Here is a 9,739-nt window from a genome sequence, read left to right as displayed (position 1 = left end):
TAAATGCCTTTTCAAACAGCCGACTGTCTTGGTTATTACCCTACGATTATGCCAGTACTGATCAAACAGCACTTCATTTTTATTTTTCTCGGAAATAAAAATGTCAGCTGGGGAAAACACGATTTGATTCAATGTATGAAATGAAGACATAGAAGAAGACCTGTTGAGGGTCTTAAACAAGAAGATCTGCTGAGTTCCCATAGTCTTAGTCGATAGCTGCAGATGAGGAATGCAGAATGATTATGTATTTGCAGTGTAGATTAAAAAATTGAAGTATTTCTTTTCAAAACAGGTTGTGGATTTTTTTGAGAATTCTCCGCAAATGAATAAAGCCCTTTACTTCTAAGTCTAGTCATAGTAAGCGATGTATAATTTCTTTAAGGATTCCGTGCCGTTGGATAAGAACCTATGTTTATTAACTACCGAGTTGATTTAGTGGAGAAGTGGTGTTTAGTACCGGCAGGATTTGTCGATATTAGTTGCAATCCTACTGCTCCTTGAATTTGTCGAAGTGGTGCGATATTTTCTTTCTAGTGACATTTTCACTCGTTCCGACTTCTTGCAAGAGTTAATCACTGCCTTTGCCTATTGTTGTAATAATCAAATTTCAAAGTTTCAGAGCATCAAATTTTGTTAAAGGGAGCTCGTAAGTAAATTTGATCATCTAATCGCCGGTCTTGTAGTGCAATTTTTGCCGCGTGGAAAGAACTTGGCCGCTAACTACTCTGATCTAACGGTTGTCATTGAAACGTATCAAGTGTCGGAGCCTCCTTACCTTACTCTACAAATGTAGGTACGCCTCTATTCTTCTGACCGTAGACAAAACTTTCACTTTTTCACATTCTGAAAGCAATGCCCTAACCTAACGCTTGTGAATTAATCACGTTCTTGGAGTACAGGTCAAAGAATCAAGAACGGTGATGATTCAGAGGTGAGGATGGAGACGGACATTTTTGGTTCACTTCACTTCACCCTTGATGGTAATATATCTTCCCAAGCAAATCGTTTGTCCAGCCCCAAAGTTAAATCGTTTTCATAATCATTCATTTTCTTCATTTCTCAACTTTAATGTATTTAGCTGAAACAATCCGATATGTTTCTTCCATCGAGCGTGATTGGGGGATCAATGACGCGTCCGTTTTTTACGAACGCCTTTTTTTTTACAGATTTAGCCGGTGATCGATCCTCATCGATTTGTTTCGTCGAATTCGACCAGCTTTCATTGCGCTTGATTGAAGGTTGTTGTTATAAGAATAACATCATTTTGAAAAAAGACGGTGTAGTTGACTATCGTTAAATATGATTCACCCAATTTTCACCAAACTTCTACTCTTCAATCCAGTGATGATATTCTTGTCAAATGATGCAATTCTGGTTAAGCAGCTTCTAAATTTTCTCAGTGTACATAACAATGCTTATTAGACATGCTCTGGTCATCAAACGCTTCTATGATCGTCTTCATCTCAACTCAGCTAAATACCTTCTTTGAATCGGTGAGAGTGTGAAGGCTCTAAAAGTTGTTGCTCGCCTTCTTCTGTGTAGAGGTGGCCTTCTTCTGTGCCGCGCGGTTATCCAGAAGTCACAAGTGTTGGCCGCTGTTTTGCAGCCTCAAGCTTGGATAATTCAACCTCTATTCTAATATGCATTGTAAATATATTTACAAATCAACGATCAGAAAGCTGGTAATTATCAATGACATCAGGATAAGAGAGTAAATCAAATATGGTGAAATAGTAAAAGTAAAGTAAAAAAAGGAGCAGCCAAATGTGGACGAGCATCATTGGGGGCTACTCATACAGTGCGAACACTTTAGCATAGCTGCACGGAGTTTGTTAAGGGCCCAAAAATGGCTTCAGCTGCACCAAAAGAAGTGAATGGAATTAGAAGTCAAACGTGGCAGCGGAGAAGGAATTCTCAAAGCAGCTACAAAAAGAGTTGGCCATATCAGATTGCAATATAAGGCTACGAAGCTTTATAAATTTATGAATGAAGAATAACGAATAACGACGTTGGGGTCGTTATACTCCCCACGGCAAAGAAGGAAAATGCAAGCAACTACATGTCAACTTTTTCTCCGTTAAATGGTTTTTTCTGAAAGGATGGAGTGTATAGAACTGTGTCTTATTCGAGTTTACAGGAAGGTGGCTGAGCAGCAACCTTGACGACGTTGGTAGTGCTGGATTTCTTCTGTGTTCTCTTTGTCTCCGTCATCTTCTGAACTTTTGGCTTCAAATCTGATCGCGTTTGTTGCTTTCCGCTTTCTTTCGGCGCAGATTGTCGACAGATTGACGTATGACGTCCTTGCTTCCAGCAGTTTCGGCATGGTCCACACAGTCAGTCCCCCCTGACCGGAAGCGCCCCGGTTTCGTCAAAGATTCCGTCTCAGGATTTCTGCGATCCTTTGAGTGTACTTAGGAAAATTCCTGCAAGTCGTTGGTGGTGTAGTGTGGAAGATGGAAGTTGAGGTCCCTATACATTCCTGCACTTGTCTGCAGATAACGTTTCTTCGGCTAGAATCTTCGGAAAATCACTAAGCATGCTGTGTCACATCTTTCGTGCTGAAGTACTTTAGAAGAGCGAGCAGGAGTTCACGGTCCACGGTTAGTCCACGGTTCTCCAAAAAGCCTAAATTAAGGTGACTCAGTCGTTTGAGCAGTGAACGTTGAATTTTCTCTGAGAATTTTTCCGGGATTGTGTACTCCATTTGCTGAATCTTGACCCATTCTTCTTTCTGCTTCAGCTGATAAACGAGAGACACTATTACTATTCACTATTTTCATCAACAGGCATCCTACAATGACTTCCTCGTTTCCGTAACGTTTCAGTAAGTCTACAACGGTAATTTTCTGCGGCGGTTTGTAGACCCTGAACTCCGTCCCTTGCGGGTGCTTGCGTTACTTCGAGCAAGTTCTTGAACTTCTCAATTTTTCTGTTTCTCCTCTCATGGATAGTAGAATTGAAAAGTAATCAGAATTGGTTTCGTTTTCACAGATCTCCTCTGGATTGGGGTTTCCAGTGGTGGAAGTTGCGGTATATCTTAGTATCATCTTCTGCTTCGCGACATGGAGAGATTCCGAGCACGACTAATGATGTCCCGTGCGGCTGAGGTGTTAGACTGGGTCTTCTCTCAATTTTCTTATTTTTTCTCCGTTATTTTGGTGCATCTGCAGCGGAACGGAGGTCAAGCCGGTTAATTTACGACAAGCTGCTGTTTCCAGAGAAGTTTGTCGTAAATCCAGCTTTTTGGTCTCTTCGCGCGATTGTCTACGCAGAGCAGTGCCTGCGGATTTAAAGAATCCTTCAACTTATGAAATCGTGGCGTTGAGGTGAGTTCTCTGTCTGGTATGCAATGTGTTGTTTCCTTTGAGAGCAGAAGACATTATGAAAAATTAGTAAAATCTTATGAAGTCCTTTGACAAGTTCTCTATAGAACTTTCAGAATGCGACTAAGCGTTGTGCCACACCCAGACTAAGCATGCAGACGAGGATAGGCCAAAGATGTTACGATGTGAAATACTCGAAATCCTTCTAGCTGATGTTCAGATTTCAAAGTGAAAATGTGTCGTTGCAGTTGGGCAGAAATACCAACTACTTGCTCTTTCCTTGTCAACTCGTAGTTTGGCCGATGCACCAAATTTTTCATAGCGTAGAAATATGAATATGTAAAATGCAAAAATGTAAAATATGTATGTATGCAATTTCACCCATACAGCTACTACGCAACTCTCGATGTGCATTTACATGCTCATTAGACATGCTTTGCTTGTCAAATGCTTCTATGATCGTCTTCATCTCAACTTTGTTAAATACCTTCTTTAAATCAACGACAGAGTGAAGGGCTCAGAAGTAGTCACTCGTCTTCCTCTGTGGAGTACCACTCAGACTCAGACAGCCGTCACAGGTTTTGGTCGCTATTATGATTTGCACAAATATGTTTACAAATCAACCATTAAAGAGATTGGATTTATCAACTAGTCAATTAGATCAAGATAAGATAGTGAATTAGATATTGTGAAATAATAAAAGTAAGCTAACAGACAGGAGGAAGCGAATGTAGAGGAGCATCGTGAGGGACATTCATACACTGCGAACAGTCTGGGACAGCTGCACCAAAGTTATTAGTCGCCCCAAAAAGTGGTGCACTAAAAGAAGTGAATGGCGGAATACCTGCCAGCAGAGGAGAAACTTTCAAACCAGCAGCAAAATCTCTTGGCTATATGAGAATACAATATGAGCTTCATAGATCAATGAATTAATAGTAATGAATAACGACGTTATTGAAAGTGGGACACACTGCGATAATAGTAGCCTAATACAGTAGAATAATAGAAATTAGATTAGTATATAGCTGAATATTGGTGAAATAGCTTAGAATATAGTAAATACTTCCGTTTTGCCTCTAACCTTGGACGGAAGGAGTAGAATGCAGAATAGGAAGTAGAGAATGAGTAGGAATAACAATTGCTATTCACTCCCGAGGCTCATCAGTAAGGAAGAGTGAAGAGAATGTGGAATTGATATAGAGCCTGCTATTTATAGCCAGCTAAGGCGCCAAAAAACGATCAGTATATGAGTAAGTGATAGGTCAAGGAGATCATAAAAACAGACTAGGTATAAGCGTATCAATGAATTTTTTAGAACTACGTACTCTATATAGTTCAGGATACTTATAAATAATATGTTTGTTATTAGTAAAGCATTTAAAATAGCCTGAATAATAATGTTCTTGTCATATTTTAAAGTACTCAGGAGCTTGAGCATGATCTGTAGTCTGTCTATAAAACCTGAATAAAAACTACAGTTCCTAGACGGTTTTAAGAGTATTAGAAACAAAAGAATTGCCATGGCAGAATCTAAATACAGTAAAATTGAAAAAGTTTGTTGTTGTATAGTTTAGTGTACAAATGGTCGTTAGAACAGTAAATTTGTAGGTCTAAAAAATAACATTCTTAATTTGTACTATTAGTTTTTTCCAACGTCAAAACATTGGTCTAGAATATTTGTAAGGATTTTTTCTTCGGCATTATATATGATTAGTAGATAATCCACATACCTAAATGGATGAAAATAAAATTTGGGTTTATAAATATTAGAGGCGCAAATGTACTCATGATATGAGAGGGTAAGGTCCACTAGAACTGACCTGGTATTACTGCCTATTATCCCTACGATTTGTTTAAATAATCTGTTTCCTACTTTACAAAAACTATTCTCTAGAATATATTCGAGTAAAGTTATAAGGTCATAAATGCTATAATTTCTATAATTAAATTTATCTATAGATACATCGGAGTAGAATATTTTGCGTTTATAAATTATAACAAACGTTTTTCGAGCGTTTTTAAAACATATTTTGATAATTTCTATGATGTTTCGGATAATGACCGCATGTGGAAAGTTAGTAAACATGTTGGTAAAATCTGCAGAAAATAATTTAAGCCCATGTCTTATGGATGTTATGACTTACTTGACTTAATCGACGGGCTGATGTCATCGCCTGACGCGATTACCCGCATCTTCGCCGAGGTGTGCCGTCCTTGAACACAGCTCTGCCCAACCTTCTCGATCTTCTGCGAGAGCTTGCACAGAATCAATCCATTCGTCGCTATTCCATGTTCTGCGAAACCTTACGTCTCGCCTGAACTGCTTATCCACGCCGAGTGTCCTCAGGTCCTCTTTCACCGCCTCAGTCCAGAACTTCCGTTTTCGGCCAGGTGGCTTCTTCCAGCTCGAACCCGACGAACTTCTCAAAACTCGTTGAACAAGGCGATCTGCCGGTCTCCTTAATATATGACCAAAGAAGCGAAGACGATTTACTTTAGCCACTTTCGATGGCGGTGTAAGATGTTGATGTTTTCCACGTGTCATCCGCCGTTATACCACATCAATTTCTGCGTAAAGATCTTCATTGTGACATACCCTAGGCCAAAAGTAGCCAAGTAGCCGTCTAAGCAGCTTTCGTTCCGTGAAGTCAAGCCTCTCCATAACCGTTGATGGTGCTGCCCAAATCTCCGATCCGTACATCATGATGGGGCGAATTGCGGATAGGTAGACTCGCAGCTTGACTTCGTTGGTGATGGGGCATTTCGTTAAGGAGTTAAATGCAGAGGTGTCCTTAGCGCATCTTTGCTGAACATCTCTCTCGTAGCTGCCTTTGTTCTTCAGCGTACAGCCTAGGTAACAGAACTCATCGACGAGTTCTATCGGTTGTCCGTCCACCCTGATTCAAGTTCGTGGTCTCGAAGAGATCCACATCTGCTTGCATTTATCAGGGCGTAGGCGTAGTCCATAGGCTGCAGCCAGCTTCGATACAAGGTTGACAACACGTTGAAGTTTCGTACTGCTTTCCGCGAATATAACTACATCGTCGGCGTACTCGAGGTCAGTCAAGGTGCACCCTGATGGTGCTAAGACAATGTCGGCAGGACACTGGTCGACTGTTCTTCGCATAATGTCGTCGATTGCGAAATTAAACAGGAAAGGTCCTGCCACTGTCCCTTGTCTTACTCCAGCTACCACTTCAAACGGTGTTGTACATCCGGCTGGTGTTCGAACTGCAGCAGTTGTTCGTTGATTCATGTCATCAGGCAAGCGAACGAACTTTCCTGGTACTCCATCGGCGCGGAGCGCGTTGAGAAGACGGCCTCGGTGAGGAGAGTCGAACGCGGCTTCAAAGTCCAGAAACGCTAGTTGCATTGGCTTCAAATACCGCTGCCAGATTTCGATCACTCTCCTGACGATGAACACCTGGTCAATCGTAGATCAGCCAGGACGAAAGCCAGCTTGCTCGTCGCGCGTTGTTTCTTCGCGATGTTTAATGAGTCGGTCCAGGATAATGCTCTCCAATACCTTGTACATAACACGCAGCAAAGAGATTCCTCGATAATTCCTGGGGTTCGTGACGGATAACTTCTTGTGGAGGGGAATTATGATAGCGTGTCTCCACGAATCAGGTGTCCTTTCGTCTATCCATATTGAACGGATGATCTTTGTCATCTCACGGATCCCAGACGGAAGAAGATATTTTAGCATTTCTGCGCTAATCCCGTCGTCTCCGCCAGATTTTCCATTCTTCATTTTTTGAATACAGACCAGGACCTCCGACACGGTCGGTGGCTCCTCGTTAACCGCATATTTCGGTCTATGAACGTGTTCGAGTTCAGTGGCTGACGGTGCTAGCCTGTTCAGCAAGGTCTTGAAGTGTTCCTTCCAAATTGGAAGGGTTGCTTCACCAACAGCTACCCCATTGGCAGTGTTGAGGACAGGGTAACATCTTTTCATTTTGCCGCTATACTGTTTTATTAGAGCGTAGGCTTTCCGCGGGTTCCTGTCCTCCCACGCCTTCTCAAAGTCCATCGCTCTTGATCTGGTCTTGTTGCAGTTGACGACGCAGCTTCCTTCTAAGACGCTTTTCCTGGTTGAAGTCACTAGCGCCGCGCGCGACACATACAGAATATTATGTGGATTTTGTTTCCGCAGATGCAAAGGCAAACTTCTTCCGCGGCAACAGAACCGGGAGTGTTTCCCTTGCAGCGTCCTAGATGCACTTTGTGAAGGAATCCGCATCGCTAAGCTTCTTCCTGGTCCGTACTCCAACATGAATAGACACACGTTGGCGGAATTTTCCTCTGCATTGATCGTCTTTCAGACCTGCCATGTCGATTTTTGGTTGAAGAGGAACTCCTCGGTTTCTCTTGTGGGACCGTATCTTGAGGCTGAGAAGAACTGGACGGTGGTCAGAGTCAAACGCGACATCCCAAACAGCTCTAGATTTTCGGATATCTGACTGAGGAATGTTCCTCGCCAGAACGTAGTCGAGCTGTAGTTTAAGAGTCCTCATCTTCCGCTTGCGCTGCTCTTCAGGCGTTAAAATGGTTGACCCCTGCCACGTGAGCTGATGGCGTCGATGATTCCTCTTAAACGTGGAAGCGATGATGAGGCCCGTCTGTTCGCACAAGTCGACCAGACGGTCACCGTTATCCGACGTGCGCTCTGCTGCATAGTACCATTTTCCTAGCACATCTGATTGCTGTTCGAGTCCCATCTTCGCATTTGCGTCGATTCCGACGATGACCACCTGCTGGCTCGGTATTTTAGACATCAACGCATTGATTTCATCATAGAAGGCGTCCTTACTGTTGTCCTCAGCGGTTTCCTTAGGGGCGTGAGCACTTACGATCCAGAGTTTACGTCCTCCGCGATCCCGCAGTCGTAGAAAGGCGCATCTAGATGACGTTGAGCCAAATTCCTCCACGAGGTTGTTGTAATCGTTCCTCACAGCTATCGCGCAGCCACCTACTTTGTTCTCGTCAGCATCGCCGCAGTATATGGTGTTATTTTCGATGCTGATGACGGGCCGATCTCTCATGGCTGTTTCTTGCAGTGCAGCAAAAGGCACACAGAGATATCGCAGAAGTTTGGATAGAGCGGCTTGTTGGAGTTCACTCGATAGTGTTCGGCAGTTCAGCGTGACGAAACGAATGGTTGTTGCCAAAGATTCCATGCTCCCTTCAGGCAGTTGACCTTTCAGGTTATGGGCTTTGGCGGTGTGCTGGACGGCAGCACCTTTTTGCAATGTATGGGAAGCTTTCGCCATATAACAGTGCAGGTTATATGGCTCGTACGTTCCCAATGCGTACACTCGAACGCCTGATTGCGTTTAGTTAAAGCAGGGCCACCACGTGCAGGTAGCAATCAGACTCGTATACGCGGCCCCAATCATGAGTTATATTTATATTATTCATAGACCAATACGTGTTTAAGCAGTTTTTATTGTTATAGACGGCTTTAGTGTAATTACGAAAATGTCTTTTGAAGAAGGAGAGAATAATCATTAATTATAATGATAAAGGTTTGACACTGCTATTCGAGGCACCTGTGATGAGTCCAAATTTAACAGGTGTTTTATGCAATTTTGGGATGGCATAAATAATTGGAAAATTAGGATCGTTAATATTGGTGAGGCCTAGACTTCTTATATATTTGGCGTGTTTATCAAGTATATCTAAAGGATTACCATGTACTATCTTATAGTAAATGTTGGAGGAATTGTAAAGTAAGCTCATTTCTTTAAGGATATTTTAGTAATATTTTTTTGCAGATAATGCCATAATTAGAGCTAGCTTTATCTAAGAGGCAAATAATAAAGTATTTTTGTATGTAATTTAGTTCTGTGTAGTATGTGGAAAATTCAATGTTCCTAGTATTGCTGTAAATAATGGAGCCGTAAGTAGTATATAGAAAGTTTTTATAAAAGTTAGAAATGGTATAAGTATGGTAGTCATTTAATTTATACCTATTTTAAATTTTAGATGTTACAGTTTTTATGACATTATCCCTTAGATGATATATCTGTGTAGTAGTAAAATTCGTAGGTGGTCTGAATTTTGTACCTTTGTTTAGTGTGTTGTAAATTTTATAATTTATAAATATATTAACATCTCCAGTTATAACAAGTTTATGGTGTGTGTCAATAAAATTTTTAAAGTCACTACAAGTACATGGGATGGTAGTTATATCTAAATCTTGAATATTTTTGAGAAACTTATTGTAATTGTATATCTTAGTGGATATAGGTTTGGGATATTCGAATATTAATCTAATTGGGAGGACTTCTTTGTTACTGTTATTTCGAATAATGTTAATGATGAATTTATTATTAAGCATTCTGGATAAATTATGGTTATCAAGTTTAGCAGAGTAATATGGAATCTTAATTAAGATATGATTATTATTAAAT

The 9,739-nt window shown here is 41.2% G+C and overlaps 4 protein-coding genes across 4 annotated transcripts; all 4 read right to left on the bottom strand.

The window, feature by feature from the left end:
• Positions 1-5,490: 5,490 nt before the first annotated feature.
• RB195_014854 (uncharacterized protein) lies at positions 5,491-5,868 on the bottom strand (the record flags this gene model as incomplete). The annotated part of the gene is made up of 1 exon (XM_064205288.1): positions 5,491-5,868. One exon carries the CDS (start codon positions 5,866-5,868, stop codon positions 5,491-5,493), a length of 378 nt encoding a protein of 125 aa, XP_064061169.1.
• A 357-nt stretch (positions 5,869-6,225) lies between these two features.
• On the bottom strand, positions 6,226-6,696 carry RB195_014853 (uncharacterized protein; the record flags this gene model as incomplete). Its single annotated transcript, XM_064205287.1, has 1 exon — positions 6,226-6,696. One exon carries the CDS (start codon positions 6,694-6,696, stop codon positions 6,226-6,228), a length of 471 nt encoding a protein of 156 aa, XP_064061168.1.
• A 66-nt stretch (positions 6,697-6,762) lies between these two features.
• On the bottom strand, positions 6,763-7,356 carry RB195_014852 (uncharacterized protein; the record flags this gene model as incomplete). Its single annotated transcript, XM_064205286.1, has 1 exon — positions 6,763-7,356. The coding sequence occupies one exon, from the start codon at positions 7,354-7,356 to the stop codon at positions 6,763-6,765; it is 594 nt and encodes a 197-aa protein (XP_064061167.1).
• Positions 7,357-7,537: 181 nt separating this feature from the next.
• RB195_014851 (uncharacterized protein) lies at positions 7,538-8,596 on the bottom strand (the record flags this gene model as incomplete). Its single annotated transcript, XM_064205285.1, has 1 exon — positions 7,538-8,596. One exon carries the CDS (start codon positions 8,594-8,596, stop codon positions 7,538-7,540), a length of 1,059 nt encoding a protein of 352 aa, XP_064061166.1.
• Between the last annotated feature and the right edge of the window lie 1,143 nt (positions 8,597-9,739).

This window comes from Necator americanus, chromosome V (assembly GCF_031761385.1).
Source record: "Necator americanus strain Aroian chromosome V, whole genome shotgun sequence".
Lineage (NCBI taxonomy): Eukaryota > Metazoa > Nematoda > Chromadorea > Rhabditida > Ancylostomatidae > Necator > Necator americanus.
This window is presented reverse-complemented; position numbering and strand designations above follow the sequence as displayed.